This window comes from Danio rerio, chromosome 14 (assembly GCF_052040795.2).
Source record: "Danio rerio strain M-AB ecotype USA chromosome 14, GRCz13ab, whole genome shotgun sequence".
Classification (NCBI taxonomy): Eukaryota; Metazoa; Chordata; class Actinopteri; order Cypriniformes; family Danionidae; genus Danio; species Danio rerio.
The window spans coordinates 25,808,610-25,827,851 of NC_141034.1; the positions used below are offsets into that span (position 1 = coordinate 25,808,610).

At 35.9% G+C, this 19,242-nt stretch overlaps 1 protein-coding gene and 3 long non-coding RNA genes across 17 annotated transcripts; 2 read left to right on the top strand and 2 right to left on the bottom strand.

The window, feature by feature from the left end:
• Positions 1 to 1,081: 1,081 nt before the first annotated feature.
• Positions 1,082 to 4,059, bottom strand: LOC103908747 (uncharacterized). The gene is made up of 6 exons (XR_015507457.1): positions 3,758 to 4,059; positions 3,486 to 3,662; positions 2,966 to 3,256; positions 2,507 to 2,872; positions 2,177 to 2,390; positions 1,082 to 2,073 (listed from the first exon to the last, which is right to left on the bottom strand). It is a non-coding gene; the product is annotated as an uncharacterized LOC103908747 (long non-coding RNA).
• Positions 4,060 to 4,111: 52 nt separating this feature from the next.
• ran (RAN, member RAS oncogene family) lies at positions 4,112 to 12,083 on the top strand. 4 transcript variants are annotated; one of them, NM_131309.4, is made up of 7 exons: positions 4,112 to 4,243; positions 4,841 to 4,916; positions 8,646 to 8,730; positions 8,850 to 8,975; positions 9,049 to 9,236; positions 11,173 to 11,343; positions 11,450 to 12,083. In NM_131309.4, exons 2-7 carry the CDS (start codon positions 4,884 to 4,886, stop codon positions 11,492 to 11,494), a joined length of 648 nt encoding a protein of 215 aa, NP_571384.1. In that variant the 5' UTR covers positions 4,112 to 4,243; positions 4,841 to 4,883; the 3' UTR covers positions 11,495 to 12,083. The 4 variants fall into 4 exon arrangements, 2 of the variants coding, with proteins under 2 accessions (NP_571384.1, XP_087136225.1); XR_015506612.1 differs by having other exon boundaries at positions 4,202 to 4,355; positions 9,049 to 9,969; positions 10,076 to 11,343; positions 11,450 to 11,837; XR_015506611.1 differs by having other exon boundaries at positions 4,202 to 4,243; positions 9,049 to 9,969; positions 10,076 to 11,343; positions 11,450 to 11,837.
• Positions 12,084 to 15,401: 3,318 nt separating this feature from the next.
• LOC141377505 (uncharacterized) lies at positions 15,402 to 17,141 on the bottom strand. 4 transcript variants are annotated; one of them, XR_015507436.1, is made up of 5 exons: positions 17,060 to 17,141; positions 16,192 to 16,246; positions 16,048 to 16,120; positions 15,836 to 15,890; positions 15,402 to 15,541 (listed from the first exon to the last, which is right to left on the bottom strand). It is a non-coding gene; the product is annotated as an uncharacterized LOC141377505 (long non-coding RNA). The 4 variants fall into 4 exon arrangements; XR_015507437.1 differs by having other exon boundaries at positions 15,403 to 15,541; positions 15,840 to 15,890; positions 16,230 to 16,246; XR_015507435.1 differs by having other exon boundaries at positions 15,403 to 15,541; positions 15,840 to 15,890.
• Positions 17,142 to 17,217: 76 nt separating this feature from the next.
• LOC110439157 (uncharacterized) lies at positions 17,218 to 19,079 on the top strand. 8 transcript variants are annotated; one of them, XR_015507431.1, is made up of 6 exons: positions 17,218 to 17,440; positions 18,035 to 18,103; positions 18,255 to 18,309; positions 18,383 to 18,459; positions 18,622 to 18,671; positions 18,942 to 19,079. It is a non-coding gene; the product is annotated as an uncharacterized LOC110439157 (long non-coding RNA). The 8 variants fall into 8 exon arrangements; XR_015507429.1 differs by having other exon boundaries at positions 18,255 to 18,303; XR_015507432.1 differs by having other exon boundaries at positions 18,255 to 18,271.
• Positions 19,080 to 19,242: the final 163 nt, after the last annotated feature.

A 19,242-nucleotide genomic window follows, 5' to 3' on the forward strand; every position in this document is an offset into this window, starting at 1 on the left:
GCTGAGTTTACGATCCCAAATTGAACAGAAGAGTCACAATGGTACCCACAAAAACCCTTATTTCTGTTTTGTTGTCATTAGGGCTTAAAAAATAAAAGCCATCCAAGCCTTCATTTCACTAAGACAATCAAGGAGCAAGTCATTTTTTTCTAAGCGGCACATAGATTTGACTTTTTATCTGATGATTTATTGCTAGAACTTACATGATTATTGTTAGAGAGATATTTCATCCAAAAATAAAAAGTACACAAAATATCAAAACATCTTGTTTTTGTATTATTTAAACCAATAATACACCCCAAAATGAAACATGTTACTATTTACTTGGCTTTATTTCACCCTTTTCATCAGTTCCCAACAGTTTTTATGTTCCAAAGAAAATTATGACATATTTCAGTCTGTCTACTGCAGGGGTCACCAACCCTGTTCCTGGAGAGCTACCTTCCTGCACATTTCAGTTGCAACCCTGACCAAACGCACCTGTTTGTAATTATCAAGTGCTGCTATAGGTAATATTAATTGGTTTAGGTGTGTTTGATCAGGGTTGGGACTGAATTCTGCAGGAAGGTAGCTCTCCAGGAACAGGGTTGGTGACCCCTAATCTACTGTATGACTTTAACACCATTTAATGTTAAATTGAAAGTTTAGAAGTGACGTTATAACACTGTTCTTGAAAAACCTAAAAATCAACTTCAAAAATACCAAATCTCCTTTGGACAGCTTAATATAGGTTACGTTTTATTATTTTATTTTTCACATGGGCAAACACAATGTCCAAACAGAAACTTTTGTATCAATTTTACAAAAAAAACACACATTCCTGTCTCTATTGAAAAAACAGTTTTCCATATTGATGCAAATATTGAAATCCATCTGCAGTCATGTAGTATGGCTGAGCTCTTCTCTTCGTATCTGTTGATATTAGGACTGGTCAGTTGGTCTGATCCATGAGGTCGGTACCCACTGCAGCTCATCCTAAGCTCTTTTCACTGTGGTTATGGTTTTTGTCTTAGTTTATTAAACAACCTAGCAACATGTACAGTTTTAAAACCAAGAAGGCTTAGATAGTGAGATGAGCAAGTTCAAATTCAAAGAGCTTTTATTGTCATTTCAACAGTACACAGTGAAATGAGACCATGCTAATCTAGATGCCACATAAAAACACACACAACTACACAAAACAGAGATACATAAACAAATCAAAAACCCACAGAACCAAGGATTGAGGAATAAAATGGTCTGGCCATGTAAAGTGCATAATGCAACCTGGTGCAAACAGTGCACCACAGAGAGTGCATCAAACAATTCAAAAGAAGAGATAGAAGCATAAACATAATACTTCAGAATCTGTAAACAAAGTTTCTTTAAATAATTGTGTGTGTTTTGAAATAGTTCAGTTGATTCAGCTGCTCAACATGCTCAAGAGGCTCCCTCTATACAGCATGTTAGGAATTGGGAGATGAGCTTTCCTAAGAGGTTTTTGTCAGGATCTGTAAGTCTTGACAGATCTCTCGGATGAGGACAGGGCAGGAGCTTCTTCTCAGCAAGCCATTACAGACACAATGGTGGTTGTGAAACAATGCTTTGCTAGAGTTTCATGAAGAGAAGGCCCCGGATTTTGTGGCCTGAGGTAACATCCCTCCTTTGAATAATGACAGAAACTGAAGGACCCTTTAGTACAGCTTTGTCCAAAACATTTGCAACTGAGGCAGCTGGGTAAAGGAACCATAGGTATTGGCATAAATGTCTTGTTACTTGGCAGGAAACTTGCAAGGCATGTCAGTCAGCAAAATGCTAATCTAACTGAGAACCTTTGAAAGTGATGTGCTGAACTTTTTGTGGTCACAAGAACCTTTTGGAATATGGAGAATGGCAGCTCAGTGTTTGGCAGTTTTAGACCAAAGACTTTTTGAAGGTCCTTGCACAAATTATAAGACTAAAATGTAGTCAAAATGAAAAATAAAAAAACGAATCAGTCTGGCATTTGGCATCCAGCTACTCTGCAGGCAAGGCTGAACCAGGTTGCAGCACTCTGTGGAGAAAGATGGGAGAGTTCTTATCTAAGATCATTACCTAAATCTATTTGCTTTGATAATCCTTATCCAAACAATAAGATTTGATGGTCCAAAACCCTTGAAAAAGTACTGAAATATTACAGCGTGTGAATTAGATTAACAGTTGGCTTAATGTGCTGTGGTGAATGGCAAGCTCACCATTTGACAATCCAAATTTTGACTACAGCCATGCATGGGTCATGTCCAGGTCAATGTTTTCTGGAGGCTTTCTGCACAGCAGTTCAAATAAAAGGATCTTCAGTGACCAAATGGTTGCAGATTTGCTGTAGTATCCGCCTGTTGATTGATACTCAGAAGGGCTGTACATTTCTTTTCCTGGAAAAAAAGATATTCTTTATTAGTTACAGTAAGAAAGCTTATGCTTTTCAAAATATGGTGTAGCTGCTTGTTAGAATTTAGGTCCTTAACTACAGACTTGAAGGACAATATACCACAGAATCAGGCTGATGTTTTTAGGATGTCACCGCACCCAAAGTCAATAAGCTTGACTTCATAGGTGTCCTTGTTGATTAGCAGGTTGTCTAATTTAATGTCGCGATGGAGGATTCCTCTTTGACAGCACATGTGGGCAGCCTGCACTACCTGCCACATGATGTACCGTGCCACGTCTTCACTGAGGGTTCCTTCATAGTGCTCCAGGAAGTCAAAAAGGTCTTTGCAGGGTAAGGGGTGCTCCAAAACCATGATGTAAGAGTCTGGCAGCTCCTGCCACTCCAGCATCTGGATGATCTGAGGAATCCTTCGTTAGCAAGTATTGTTAGTGCAACTTCTAATGAAAGGGGAGTAGGATGACCAGGCTGTAGAAGATAGAAATTTGTTGTCAGTGATGTTTGAAAATTCTTTTTTTGGCTATAATTAACATATCTTGAACTAAAAATCAAGAGAACTACAATGCTGAGATAATCCATATTGTTCCTCTTCAAAACAACCTTCAATGCCACCTGATTAACAAAACACAACAATTGTAATGTTGGTGAATTAGTCACATTTATTAAACGTTTTCAATGTAACGTGACACAATAAAAGGACCTGAACAGGCAGTGAGAGAAACATTTAGCTAAGATGTAGTGAGTAAAAATGTAGTTCCTCAAGACCGTCCATCAAGCAAATCGCTTTGAAGACTGTGCCGTGTCCTCCCTTACCAAGCTTTTGTACAATTTTATAGCAGCCCAAAATGTCACCTACAAAAAGTAAAGTAATTGGAGTTATCATTAGTGAACATATAAAAAGGAATATTTCCATATGTATTAGGAACAACTTTCCTTAGGGTTATTTCACATGTCTCCACAACTCGATTTAGGAAAAAAGGCTTCTATAAAACATTAAGTACCGGTAGATAGCTAACACATATTATGATGTTGGAACATAGCATGAACATTGTTGACAAAATACATATAAAGGTCAATATACCGTTGAAGTCTTGAGCCAGATGTTGAACCTGCTGATCATCAAGGGCAGGCTGCTGGAATTGAAGCTGGACGGGCTGCTGGAGCTGGATGTCTTGCTGGAAATGGAATTGGAGCTGGACGTTCTGCTCAATTTTCTGAAGTTCATGACTCAGAGAACAATCTATTAAAGAATCTTGATCTAAAGAGGGGCACATCGACCAAAACATGCTGTATTACTATTTTAGTACGTACGTGCAAATTGAATTTCATAATGTAACAATTGTATGTATTTACCTTCAGTGTTTCTGTCCTCAAAGGTGACACTTGAGAGGGCAACCTGCTCCTTACCTTTATCTCTCGTTTTATTCAGCGGGCAGAAGATTCATTGCCTGGTTGGGGCAGGATTTTGTCTTGGAAATTGTGCACACATCTCTTTCAAAGGTTACAGATTTCCAGCTTTCTTAAAAATGTCGGTTTTTATTTAAAAAAGAAAACTAGTTAGTTTTGAAACAAGTAAAGAGTGAATAAATGTCTACAGAACTTTCATTTTGGGTGACTTATGCCTTTAATCTATTCGCTCTTCACTCATGATAAAGTAAGAACTAAAGCCGAAGAAAATTGAGTGATATGCTGTAAAAGGTTCGCTCTTCTGCCACTAAATGACGCTGTTGTCCCGCGGCAGCAGCAGGTCACGTGGTGGGGCGGAAGCGTTTATGTGAGCCATGCTGAATCCCGCGCGGGCGCAGCCATTTGCTCTCTTCCTCGATCACTTCAACACCGGTGAGTGCGGAACGACTGCGTTCATCTCATCACACACTCTTTTCACTAACACGTTTTATTTTCAGCGCCGACTAAACACATCTGAAAGCTTTTCTGCAGTGCCCAGGCGCTAGTAAGTCAGTCTGATCGTTTTATTGGCCGCAGATGTGCAGTTTTGAGTGTTTCATCATGGCTCATCTCTGTCGTAGCGCCATCCCGAGTTGTTGGTAGCGCGCGATCTTGGAGCCGCGGAAACAACACTTACTTCGTTTTAAGTTCTGTCAACTAAACTAATTTCTGGATTTCTAAAAACTACTAAATTCGCTATTTGTTGATTTTCATGTTGACGGCCTGTTTGAGGCCTTCGGGCGGCCGCTGTATTGTGAAGTTTAGGCTTCAGCGGCAGCGGCCTCGTGTGTTCGCGCGCATCCCCTTATTTAGATCTGCGTGTTGTTCAATGAGCATTACATTTGTTTGTTTTAAGTTCTAAAAGCGGTTTTGTTTTTAATATTGGCTCGAAAAGGTTTATTTGAGTAATCTTGTGGTCCCGTGGCCTTTATTTGGAATTGGTGCGGCCTTTGTGTGATGTGACTAACCGTCCCGCCATCTCTCCCGCAGAGTGACTGCAGCACAAAGACCAACACACACTCACAGTACAGCGATGGCGGAGAACGAGCCACAAGTTCAGTTTAAGGTAACTTACACTTTCACTTTAAAGGCACGACAGTCTGTGGTAACAAATTAAAGCCCCAGTTTGAGTGTTTACATGTTCATCACATTAAGTTTCTAAACTGTTTCGTAACGTTAGTGAATTCGCAGACTCCTTGCTGATAACGAGTGCATTGAAGCGCGAGAACCCACTTGATGCTGAATTTAAGGATATTTTTTACTACATACTATACTACATATAATTGTTTATTATTACTAATAAACTGTAGTTATTTAGTAAATGATGTTAAATTTGTGTAATTGTCTTTAACCAGTTTGTTTTATATTTTGTTATTTTAGTTTCTGTATTATAGTCTATTACAACAATCTGTACAACATTGCTTTATATAATTTAATATTGTCAAGACTTACCAGGGCAGAATCTTCTAATTTTGACCCTTTAGCAATATTATTATAGTTGGATAATATTGAAACTTTTGTTGACACAAATTACCATTGCTATTGTAGTTATTGCCATTATTCCTAATGGTATAGTTTTAAATTAGATGTTTCTCATAGTTTTTAACCTCCACAAACTGCCCGATAGTTTTTCTTGCCTCATACTTGCATTCTAGTGTTTTCTATTGATTCCTAAACCCAGGATTGATTTCCTTTAAAATTAATTTGCCCTGTTGAAATGTAGATGTAATATGACATAAAATGAAGCTTTATTGATAGTAGTGGCTGTATATTAAATTTTAAAAACAATTAGACCTTTAGATCTTAATTTATTACATTTGTATAATGTTACCCCATTGACCATCACTGTTTTACATGTGGGAGATGTATTTTATAGGATATAAAAAAAAATCCATATCTTAATTTCTTTTCAAGCTGTAAAAGGGTTATACAGTGCTAAGAATTTTCTACTGGCCCAATCAAGCCAGTAGTTAGGATTTTTACTTGCCCTGCCAAAATTTTCACTGGCCCCATAAAAAAAAGTTAATAGCTCATTTTTAGCCACAAATTTTAAATGTCAAAAGCAAAACATTGCTTCATCATAACTTTTCTTTAAATACAACTGACAGTTAAAAGAAATACAATTGTGATGTATTTAAATTTGAGGGGGGAGATGGATGGATAGATGTATATATTTCCGCCTATCTATCTATCTTTTAATTTTAATGCCCACATTATCACCAAATATAAATCAGAGAGGTAAGACTTTCTCATAGCTTCATTTTAGTTGTCATGTTTTGTAAAATTCTATTTATTGAATTAATGTTTTTTAAAAACCTGTTGGAAGCAGATCAATTTTGAGCTTTCTTTTGAGGTGTCAGTGCAGAAATAAACAAAACATTTAACAATAGGCCTATTGCAAAAAATTGTACAGTTAAAATGAAGAAAATGATCAGATGTAATTTGTCAGCTTTTCTATTGAATAAACGGCTCATTAATATTTTGGCATGCTTTCACTTTCGTATTTGATATCAAATGCACATTTGCCGGTAGGAATGATATCCCCACTTGTATTTCTCTCTTCGTTATAAGGGTGTCACAATTTCTATTTTAATTGGATTGAAATTCATGCTCCATTTCGATTATCGAATCAAAAAATGGAATCGTCGATGTTGCCAAGCCCCAAAAAAAAGAAACACTCTTGTTGAACTGCAGATGCAGGAGACCCGTCGACAGAACTTAAACCCTCTCCTCTTTCAATGAAGTAGCCGGTGTGGAAGTATTTTGGATTTCCAGTAAGTTATGTTGTCAACGTTCGTGTTGTCGGAAAAAAAGACTCTTTGCAAGCTCTGCTATGTATTAGGGTTGGGCCGATAGACAACACCGGCATCGTGATCCTCCACCCTCCAATCCAGTCAGGCCCTTAACATTAATAAGTCTTGTTTTTTAAGGCCATACTCACACTAGGTACAGTTGCCTCGAACCGTGCCAAAGCACGCTTGTCCCCTCTCCCGTCTCCCCCGATGGCCCGCACTCACACCACAATCAGGCCTCGGCAGGCTTGCGTCATCGCTGCTGTGCTATTCAGTGAGAAGCGCTCTCACTCAGCAGCACAGTGGAGATTTCTCTAGTTATATTGTTTCAGTCGTTTGATATGCAGTCAAATTTCGCCAAACAGTCATTAGGGATGCGGTGACCAGAGTCAAATATTTTGCCAAACAGATCCGCCACTTTTGGCGCTCATAATCATAAAGCTCTTGTGCTGCAGGAATGAGGAGGTCTGCTGAAGGAGCGTAGCTGTGGTGCAGTGAGGGGTTTATGTCTTTAATAACCTACGGCAGTTTGTGTTCACTGAACAGTAAGAATGATTAATAAATTCATATAAAAGTTACTTAATAGACGTCTCGCTTTCAGTTTCGGGCTTTGGCGCATTTTGCACTCATACTACAAGCGTACCGCGCCAAAGCCCAAGTGAACTGCGCTCAGGCCTACCTCTTCCAACCAGGCCAGGGCCGGCCAAGTGAACCGTGGTTGAGCCCGATTCAGCGCACTCACACTTCTCAAATGATCCGTGAAATGGGCCTGGGCACGGTACGGATGGCATAGTGTGAGTAGGCCCTGAATGGCATTTTATAATGATCCACATCCACACAGACGTCTTGCATTTCTGAGCAGCCCTCCTTCCTCACTACCGCTGAAAACGCACATCACGTGACCACATACACACAGGCAGGCACACACATTGTCATCTGCTCAAGACAGCAGTCCAGGCAGTCAGCGGGTCAGTAGACTGCTTCAATCTTTCACTTTTACACTTGTACTTGGTAATTTTAGCGAACGCCTTAGATACTGTTGGCTTGGTCCTGTTGGTTGTGGACCTTTTTTTACTGATGCCATTATAAGGACACAGATCACTGCCTATTCACGAGTCTCGCGGAAAGTGATTTCCGGATGGCAATTATGTTTGTAACTTATTTTTATTCATTTACTGTATTATTCATTTATGATTATTTAATTGTTCTTTTTTAAATCGAATCGAACCGTGACTTTAGAATCGAAAATGTAATCGAATCAGGGATTTGGAGGATTGTGACACCCTTACTTCGTAAAGCCATATATGTGGCTATTACACAACCATAAAACACGGATTTAGCCTGATTTGTTAGTTTATTGGATCTTTTGGTTAATACAATTGATCCACTCCAGAGTTGTTCAATTAAGCCGAGAACACCTCATTCAGGCAGTCTCGGACCAATTGTTTCGGGGCAGATCAGGACCCGATTACTAGTTTTACAAATGCCAAACAAACCACGCTTACTGGGCAAACAAGATCGGTTTCGTAAAAAATGTCAAGGTGTGAAAAGCACCCTATTTGGGCACGATTGACAAACATTCACATCCAAAATAAAACTTTAGCAACACGGCAGCACCCTGATCGGGCCAGTAACAATTGTGTACTCTCCTGAGTGTCTCGCATGCTGGGCCTGGGCCATCGGGCAGTCCTTATTGTCGAGCCCTGATATACATACGTAAGATAATTTAAGTGCAAACTCAAATTGGGTTGACAATTTGACAATTGGGATAGTCTTCCATCATTACTAATAATAAATTGATCATTGCGGTTAGATCCCATCTTTATATCTATGCCTGTAATGCCCTTGTGTAATCTATAGCAAATTGTATCTGTGAGGTCATAAATGACTGTTTTATCCAAGCAATTATTTTCTTTTAAGGTCTGTCTAACCAATTTGAAGGGCTGCTTATGTGATGCTAGTTTTGCTAATGTCGAATTTTTTTTTTCTCCCCCCAACCACAGCTGGTTCTGGTAGGTGATGGAGGTACGGGGAAAACCACCTTCGTGAAGAGACACTTGACTGGGGAGTTTGAAAAGAAATATGTTGGTAAGTGTTTGCTTCACATGAAACACTTATTCAGGTGACATCTCAGTGAAACTTCTGGAAGAATGTGCGACTTGTGTGATCCTGACATTAATATGCTGCTTTTAATTGTGTCGTTTTAGCTACACTTGGAGTTGAGGTACATCCCCTGGTCTTCCACACTAACAGAGGAGCCATCAAATATAATGTATGGGACACAGCCGGACAGGAGAAGTTCGGTGGCCTGAGAGATGGCTATTACATCCAGGGTATGAAACTCTTCTGTTTATATGCTTTGCTGATGAGGCAACAGTGGATTAACATGTGTTTCTGTTTTTCTAGCTCAATGTGCAATCATCATGTTTGATGTAACTTCTCGAGTGACCTACAAAAATGTGCCCAACTGGCATCGTGACTTGGTGCGCGTGTGCGAGAACATTCCCATAGTGCTTTGTGGTAACAAAGTGGACATCAAGGACAGGAAGGTCAAAGCAAAGAGCATCGTGTTTCACCGTAAGAAGAATCTACAGGTATGTTGCATCATTTTAAAGATAGAATGATAGAAACGTCAACAAATAATCCATGCATGGGTTTAGTTCATATAACACTTCCTGATTTTTATCAAATTAATCTTCCGCTAAATATGACAGACTTTAATTCATTTAGATGGGTGAAATGAAGTGCTGTTTTATTGCTGTCAATTTAGTGTGAGCTGCTGTTCAACTGTTGTCCAGACAAAATATTCAAAACTGTTTATTCGTGAGGTCTTCAATAAAATAAAAAAACACAATTTAAGCCCTTACAATTTAAATCCACTGAAATATTGGGTTGTAGGTCCTAAATATTGGGTTGTAGGTCAAAAATCATTTAAAACAAATCTTCATTTTTCTTTGTCCAGGTAAAAACCACCCTATGAAGCTGACACCTGATCAGCAATACATATCTAAGCTTTCTTCTTCTTCTTCTTTTTTTTTTTTTTTTTTTTTGCAAATTAAGTTCTCTATCCAGGGAAGGAAAACTAAAGTTTAACATTCCTTACATGATTTGCCTTTAATCCAAAAAACTATCTACAGAAGTAGCTGGCCCATTTAAAAAAATAAATCCTTAATGTTTTGATCTGTGTAAGTCTCTAAAATTTAATTCACTAGGGTCTTAAAATTTACTTAAAAGAAACTTGCAGAAACCCTGCAAAAACTTTAACTTTGCAGCCTGTTAATTGGTGAAACTGAAAGTTGTGAATGCAAAATTCACATAATTAACTTGGCATTTAAAAATTTCTTTTAAGTGATCATAAACAAACAATTCCAAACAAAACTGGAGCAGATTTGCGAATCTCTGCTCTTGTTTTTAAATAAGATTTTATTAAAAGTCTATGATTTAATGATTCATTCATAATTGCTTGTTTCTTTATAAATTATCAGTTTGAATGGATCATTTTTATCTTTTAAATTTAATTTCTCATTAAAGGATTGGTTCAACCAAAAATTCAACTGATTTATTCACCCTCATTTGGTTCTAACCCATTGCCAGAATCTATATTACAATATTTTTAATAAAATCAAGAGCTCTCTTGACTCCCTGGACCACAACATCCACAGTCCTGCAAACCAAACAGAAGTTCCATGTGACTTTAATAGTTTTGTTGTAATCATACAAAGAGCCGAAAACACTTGGATCGACTGAAAAAAAATGAATGTCTTTGTTCACCAAGGTCTACTCTTCTGCATCAGGTCATGGTGCAGGGTCACTGGTCAAAGTGTTTGTTGTCTGTAGTGCAATACGCAAGTGTTGTAGTGCAAATGCACACTCTCCCATGATGTGCAAGACATTTATGATGGTTGTTTTTACTGTTCGTTTTGTTTTTCTTTGAGCTTTAATTAGTTGAATGACTGGGGTTACGTGAAATGGTTTGACAATGGTACTTATTTCTTTTCTGGATATTCTATACATAGAGCTTCATAAAGTGCTTGGATTTCATCTAAAATAACTTCTATTCCAAAAAACAGTGAGGCCTCTAGGATTGAAATGACAAGTGCATGAGAGAGCTTTTTTATTTATTTCCTTTTTTTGGGTGGTTAACCCAGCTACAACACAGACTGGCCGGTACCTACTGATGGATTTTGTTCCATTTATCTAAAAGTCATAAAACAGCCAAGATATCGGCACAGTACAATCCAGAAAATCGAAATATCAAGCTGTCCATTTTTGCTGTAATCATGCACCACTAGTGTGAAATCATGTTCATCTGCCTTCGCTTTTATATTTAAAACCCACATTTTAAAAACCAATCAACAACATTTTGCATCAGAAGTATTCATGCTACTTTTTGGCTAATCTGATACACTGATAGATTTTGTCAATGCTTCTATTCTGTTGTGATGTGAGTGTTCAGGATGTTTCTCCTGTGGATGTGAATGCCAGTTCAGGTTGTCAGATCATTCATGTGATGTCTCTCTCTTTCCTCAGTACTATGACATCTCTGCCAAGAGTAATTATAACTTTGAGAAGCCCTTCCTGTGGCTCGCACGGAAGCTGATTGGAGATCCCAATCTGGAGTTTGTGGAAATGCCTGCTCTTGCACCACCTGAAATTGCTATGGACCCAACACTTGCTGCACAGTATGAGCACGACTTGAAAGTATGTACATTTTTCATAACACAAACATACAAACTTACTGCAACTGCCAAAACTTCATTCAATATGTAATGTTTTTTTTTTTCTTTTTTTTTTTTTTTTTTTCTAGGTGGCATCAGAAACAGCTCTCCCAGATGAAGATGACGATCTTTAACCTGTTAGCCTCTGACCTCAAGGCGATGTCACTGTTTCCTGGTGACGGGTCCTTCCCCTGCCCCTTTTACTGTACAACCTTCCCTCCCCCAGCGCAGAATATTTTTATTTTTCAATTTTCGGTTTTTTGTTTTGTGTTTTGAATTTGAGTAAATTGTGTGGTTGATTTCATTGTAGACATGCTAACTGTTGCCACCAGATACACACATGCAGACATGCCTACACATTGACACATTCGCTCACTCAAAGGTGTGAGAGCAGGCTAAGTGTCCCAGTGCTTACTTCGATATGTAAGGCTCTAAGCACTTAGAGGAATTCTTGGAATAAAAACATTCTCAATATAACCTTGCCTGGTTTCTCCTCAATTTATTTGACCTGAATTTGATAATGTCTCTGAAAATAAAACTATTGGTTGAGTATCTTGTGTAATCGTTGTATTCATCAGCTACTCTGTATTTTTAATCTGTGCTGTGATTTCAACCGTATTTAGTGCTGGATAAAGATTAATCGCATCCAAAAGTTTTTGACCATGTTTTTGTATTTAATACTTGTGCTGCACGCATGGTTAGAAATAAAACAATACAAAACAATTGTTACATGGATATTTATATACAATTTGTACCAGTAACGTTATAGAAACATTTATTAAATATGCGTGCAATGTTCATATACATAATATACACGTAAATTGTCAAATCAAGCCTGTTTTGGGTGCCATTCATTTTTACACAGCTCTCATTTAAATTTATTTTAAAAAGTGAGTCATTAGACCTAGAATTCCTAGATTAAAATTGGCTTTTATGTGTATTGTTTTGCCATTTAATAATTCATTTTATTTGTAAATGACATTTGAGGGCGCCTTAAGTTATAACAAGCATCAGCAGTCATCCCTAAACAAATAAAAACAATTGATGAAACGTTGCTGAACAAAATATTAAATGCATGTTAGGAGATGCAGGTGCTAGACTTAAGACTCACTGCTCCTTAGGTCCAGGGGTAGTAGGTTCCTTATAGCCGAGAAGCCATGGAGCTGAAATATCTGGCTCCCATTAATCAACATTATATTTAAAAGCTGATGATTAATAATAACTGATTCTTTAAAACTACAATTTAATGCATTTTAATGTAGTCAGTTATATTCGGACGCATATTCAAACATGGTCCTGGAGGGCTGGTGTCCTACAGATTTTACATTTTTTAAAGCCTAGTAAGCTCGATTAGCTGGCCCATGTGTGTCTGATTGGGTTTGGTACTAAACTTTGCAGGACTCCGGCCTCCAGGATCGAGTTTGGACACCCTGATTTAAATGGTGGTATATTTTAGAATGTACTAAGTTTCCCATTTTATCGTAAAGTTTGGTGGAACTACAATAGTCAACATTTGAAGTGGATCAAAATTAAGACAATTTTAAGCAGGGGGGAGTGGAGACAGTTGCAACACAAGACTTGTTCGTCAATTAGACCCTCCTACAATTTGAGAAAACTCAGCCACATTGATATTCTTTCAGTATAAAACTCATTTTTAGTTTAAAAAATATCAATATTCAGAAAATTTCTCATTCTGTCTAATCGTTTTTTGTGAATTATTTATTTGTGTACTTTTAATTATTCATTGTATCTCCCTATAGCATAGAGAGTTTAATCTGGGTTGACAGAGTTGGGATAGTTCCAACATTCTGTTGCAACTGTCCCCAATTACAAAACTAATTTAAAAGCTTGCCATATTAACAAAGTACAGTTTAAATTTGATTTCAATGTAATTTAATTTAAAATAATAATTATTAGATCAATTAACTTATTTCATAGTTCAAAGAAGTAGTTTAGTAAAGGCTCACTCTAGATTGTCAGTAAAAAAATGTTTGCCTGTCCTTGTAATAGTTTGTTTTTATGTGGCCAATTTAACTCATTTACCTTTATGTTTACCAAAAAGCTGTAAATTAAATCTAGCCTGATGAAATACATTTAAATCTGTTCAAGTTTAAATTCTGCATATATTATCACATGTACACATATAGGCTAATAGCAATGTGGCTGGATGTCTGAAAGATTTGGGTTTATTATATTGATGTTTTGGGTTTCCACAAAAACACTGAAAAACTGAAGGAAATGCAAAAAAAATGTTAAAACTGTCCCACTCCTCTAATGTTCAGTAGTTTTTGATAAATTTTGATGAAACTTCAAATGTTGACGACTGTAAGCATTTTTATTTAAGTTGAAGTATTCTGTGGCGATTACATCTCCAATCCTGGACCTTTTAACAAGAGTATCAGTTCACAGCAAATTGATATAATGTATTCGCAAATAAATGGGCATTGCATTGTCAAGAGCTACCTGGGGAATAAAATAATACATACGTTTTTTTTTATTTATTTATTTATTTTTTTTATAAAAAGTTCAACAATATGTAAAATGCTGAACCTGTGTAAAAATCGTAACATTTTCTACGTCTTCGTTACTTAATACGTAATAATACAATGTGGCCACTAGAGAGCAGAGAATCGTAATTTATGCCATTAGCGGTCTGTTGAGTCAAACTTTCAAGAGGAAGGGCTTTAAACACCACAGCCATTACACTCTTGTGTCACGATTGGTTAGAAACCACAGGCCGTCACATTTCCTCCAGAGAATCCAAACTGAGCCGACACACGATGGCATTCTGCTTTCCTGGTTAGTGTTGATAAAGGAGAGGGTTAATGAATGTCAGCTCTCGTGCTTCATGTGTGCTGAAGTGGCCAATACACATTGATCTTTGACTCCACTTTTACTGTTACTAAAACACCTGGTATCTTACAGCTTTATCATAGAGTACAGTTCTATTGAAATATTCTAAATATATTTTAAAATGCATTTCTAATTAACAATAAATGTGGATGAACTTATTTATAAAAATGAGATGAAATTATTTTTTAATCAAATACATATACTCCTAAACATTTTTAGTAGGCAATTATATTTTTAAAGTTTTTTTTTTTTTTAAACACAGGAAAAACAGGCAAATATTGCCTAATTGTAGAAACTATATTTGAACACATATTTGTTTTTAAATATTTTTCAAAACTTACAAAAATGGTCAAGAATTAAAGATTTCCAAATATGTACACAGCAAATCCATCAGAGTTAAATTCTCGGTGTTGAAGCAATTCAGAGTAAAGTGTTGACGTTAAAGAGTTAGATTTTGATAAATGAGTATAATAAGAGTTAGAATTGATTTTATTCAGTGCGAAATCAAGGAGTTATCTTTTCAACACTTGGTGGTGTTATTTCCAACATCCGGGAATACATGCAGCCCCAGTCACTGAAGAATTTTCCAGACGCCATCCCAACAAACACATTTACGTTGTAGCGATGTCTGCACAACGTTGTATTTTTTCAAAGGCAACGTTGCCGCTTACGTGCTCGCTACATTGTCACAACGTAGAAATGTAAGACGTGAGAAGGCTAGCAACGTTGTCGTGCGACATTCAGCAACCGCGAGGCGGCGTTCTTACTACTTGTATTAATATTTTTTTGTGGCAGTTTATCATTACTGCCTAGAATACAGGATAAGCAGCAATTCTTTTCCAGTATTGCTTAATGTGAAATATTGTTCATTTATTTTTCCTATTTAATTTAAAAACTGCATGTGTAAACTTTAAAGTGTAAAAATGCCACACAAATGAATATAATCAAACTTTTTATTATATATTTCACAACATTTAATACATACAGTACACATACAGTATCTAATTATAAGCAAACAGTATAAAATAAAGTTTATATATATATATATATATATATATATATATATATATATATATATATATATATATATATATATATATATATATATATATATAAACTAAAGGGTAAACAAACAAGAAAAGTAAACAAGAAATCATTAAAATGTAAATAAATATATAAATAAATATATAAATTAAAATTCAAACACTGGTCAGTGAAGCTCTGGACTGGAGAATACAGCAGACCGGGGAGCGCAGCTGAAGACCAGTCGTAGTTGTTGGTATGGAGAAAGCAGTCAGAGGAAGAAACAAATTCAACGGATAATCCAGCTTCAGAGATCCACAGCAGACAAAAGTCAAAATAGGCAGTGAACAAGAGAGGACAGATCAGAGCTTGACACAACAGCACTACACAGGAAATGACTATGACTAGCAAGTTATTGAAGTTTCAGACATTTATTGTAATTTCATTACATATAAAATCTCCAGAGTAATTATGTAGCCTACTTTATTTTAATGTTTTAATAATATATCATATACCAAAATTACAAACAATTAAATAAATTTAGAGATACAGGGAAAACAGGTTTGAGTTAACAGAAGTCAGAGTTAGTCTCCGAATACTTACTGTAAATTATGAGAAGAGAAAGAAGAGGTCCTGTAGTTGTGGCGTTGCTCGCTGTTAATGAAATGTTAAACTTAGTGTCATTTCAATAACAGCTGTACAAAATAATAAAGTAATTTTTCATAAGCATGATCTATTTTCCACATTATGGACATGCTGTTTTAGGTAACATAACTACATTTAATAGTAAATAGAATAGTATACTTCTTACCTCATTCAATTCTTCTTTCCATCAGGAATTACAGCAACACTGATCTGAGGTGAATTCAACAGCTGAAAACATTCTGAAAGACAAGTTACATAAGTAATTTGAAAACAACAGTGAGTGATTAAACAATAGTTTCATGCAACTTACGCATAATTAAAATCCAGAAATTATCAATAGAAGATTACCTCCATGTAAAAATAGCCTGTTGAGCAAAGAGAAGAGTGGGTTTTAAATAAAACATCAAAAGACCAATCAAAATAGAAATTTAGACTAGCAGACCTTTTAATTACTATCTATATTAATTAGGCATATGAACCTCAATTTATATACTTTAACTTATAGGGATAGCTCACCCAAAACTGACAATTCTGCCATTTTAGCCTCATTCTTTATTTGTTCCAAACTTATTTAGCTTTTTTTTCTGCTAAACAATAAAGAAGATGTATTAAATAAAGCTGGAAAACTGTAACTATTTAATTCCATAGTGTTTTCCTACCATGAAAGCAAATGCTTACAGTCTTTAATGTTCAACAGAATAAAGAAACTTAAAGGTTTGGAATCACTTATTATTTACAGGGCAAATAATTCGTGAGTACATATCATTTTTGAGTGAACTGTTCCTTTAACGGGACGCAATCTGCACAGAGATGTTTTGTTTTTAAAAGTTATTTTGTGTTTTGTAAAAAGTGGGTCGGCTTGTGTGATGAAGTATCATACTAACTGATCACGATGGATATGGAAAAAACTGAACTTCAAAAACATTATTGTCCATTTGACTAAAGACAAGGCGTAGGTAAATAATCAGGAAATGTTTTATCGAGAGATTTAACATAATGATTTTAATGTTGTTGCCGTCCGTTAACGGAATGCCGAAATGTTACTCGCTCGTAATAACTTCATTACGGCTTTTGTGTGTGTGTAATGTTGGAACAGATTGTTGTCGAAATCATAGGTTTGTTTGAATATTCACGATTTATGTATCTTATTTAGCATGAAGAAATAAAGCAATACTCACGTCTCCTCGGTCGTTGATGAATGAGACGACGGCTTGTTGAAATTTAAACTGATTCAGCTGTGACCAGTAAATGTTGTACAGTGGTCGTCCACGCCACCTAAGCACAACCTAAAGCATGCCCAACAAACACACAACGTTGCCTCAACGTAGCGACCTTCCTACAACGTTGTACCAACCTTGCAAAAAGGTTGAGGATTCTACGTTGTTGCTAAACGTTGTCACAACGATGACATAAGGTTGCCATTTAAACATCACGAGGGCCGCATACTTTAGGTTGTGCTTGGGTGGCGTGGACGACCACTGTACAACATTTACTGGTCACAGCTGAATCAGTTTAAATTTCAACAAGCCGTCGTCTCATTCATCAACGACCGAGGAGACGTGAGTATTGTTTTATTTCTTCTTGCTAAATAAGATACGTAAATCGTGAATATTCAAACAAACCTACGATTTCGACAACAATCTGTTCCAACATTACACACACACAAAAGCCGTAATGAAGTTATTACGAGCGAGTAACATTTCAGCATTCCGTTCACGGACGGCAACAACATTAAAATCATTATGTTAAATCTTTCGATAAAACATTTCCTGATTATTTACCTACGCTTAGTCTTTAGTCAAATGGAAAATAATGTTTTTGAAGTTCAGTTTTTTCCATATCCATAGTGATCAGTCTGATACTTTATCACACGAGCCGATCCACTTTTTACAAAACACACAAAATAACTTTTAAATACAAAACATCTCTGTGCAGTTTGCGTCCCGTTAAAGGAACAGTTCACTCAAAAATGATATGTACTCACGAATTATTTGCCCTGTAAATAATAGCCTAAGTGATTCCAAACCTTTAAGTTTCTTTATTCTGTTGAACATTAAAGACTGTAAGCATTTGCTTTCATAGTAGGAAAACACTATGGAATTAAATAGTTACAGTTTTCCAGCTTTATTTAATACATCTTTTTTATTGTTTAGCAGAAAAAAAGCTAAATAAGTTTGGATCAAATAAAGGATGAGGCTAAATGGCAGAATTGTCAGTTTTGGGTGAGCTATCCCTATAAGTTAAAGTATATAAGTTGATGTTCATATGCCTGATTAATATAGATATTAATAAAAAGGTCTGCTAGTCTAAATTTCTATTTTGATTTATCTTTTGATGTTTTATTTAAAACCCACTCTTTTCTTTGCTCAACAGGCTATTTTCACATGGAGGTAATCTTCTATTGATAATTTCTGGATTTTAAGTATGTGTAAGTTGCATAAAACTCTATTGTTTAACCACTCACTGTTGTTTTCAAATTACTTATGTAACTTGTCTTTCAGAATTTTTTCAGCTGTTGAATTCACCTCAGATCAGTGTTGCTGTAATTCCTGATCTATGGAAAGAATAATTGAATGAGGTAAGAAGTATACTACTCTATTTACTATCATAATAAATGTAGTATCGTTACCTAAAACAGCATGTTCATAATGTGGAAAATAGATCATGCTTATGAAAAATTACTTTATTATTTTGTACAGCTGTTATTGAAATGACACTAATTTTAACATTCCATTTACAGCGAGCAACGCCACAACTATAGGACCTCTTCTTTCTCTTCTCATAATTTAAGTAAGTATTGGGAGACTAACTCTGACTTCTGTTAACTCAAACCTGTTTTCCCTGTATCTCTAAATTCATTTAATTGTATGTAATTTTGGTATATGATATATTAAAGCAATAAAATAAAGTAGGCTACATAATTACTCACTGGAGATTTTATATGTAATGAAATTACAATAAATGTCTGAAACTTCAATAACTTGCTAGTCATAGTTGTTTCCATCTGTCCTCTCTTGTTCACTGCCTATTTTGACTTGTGTCTGCTGTGGATCTCTGAAGCTGGATTATCTGTTGGATTTGTTTCTTCCTCTGACTGCTTTCTCCATACCAACAACTACGACTGGTCTTCAGCTGCGCTCCCCGGTCTGCTGTATTCTCCAGTCCAGAGCTTCACTGCCCAGTGTCTGAATTTTAATTTATATATTTATTTATATGTATATTTACATTTTAATGATTTCTTGTTTGCTTTTCTTGTTTGTTTACCCTTTAGTTTAATTATATATATATATATATATATATATATATATATATATATATATATATATATATATATATATATATATATATATATATATATATA

Bases quoted from the DNA above. Each gene is read 5' to 3' on its own strand.
- ran (NM_131309.4), top strand. From the start codon at position 4,884: ATGGCGGAGAACGAGCCACAAGTTCAGTTTAAG. The intron at 8,976-9,048 runs GTATGAAACTCT...CTGTTTTTCTAG, and splicing joins AGATGGCTATTACATCCAGG to CTCAATGTGCAATCATCATG. The intron at 11,344-11,449 runs GTATGTACATTT...TTTTTTTTCTAG, and splicing joins AGTATGAGCACGACTTGAAA to GTGGCATCAGAAACAGCTCT.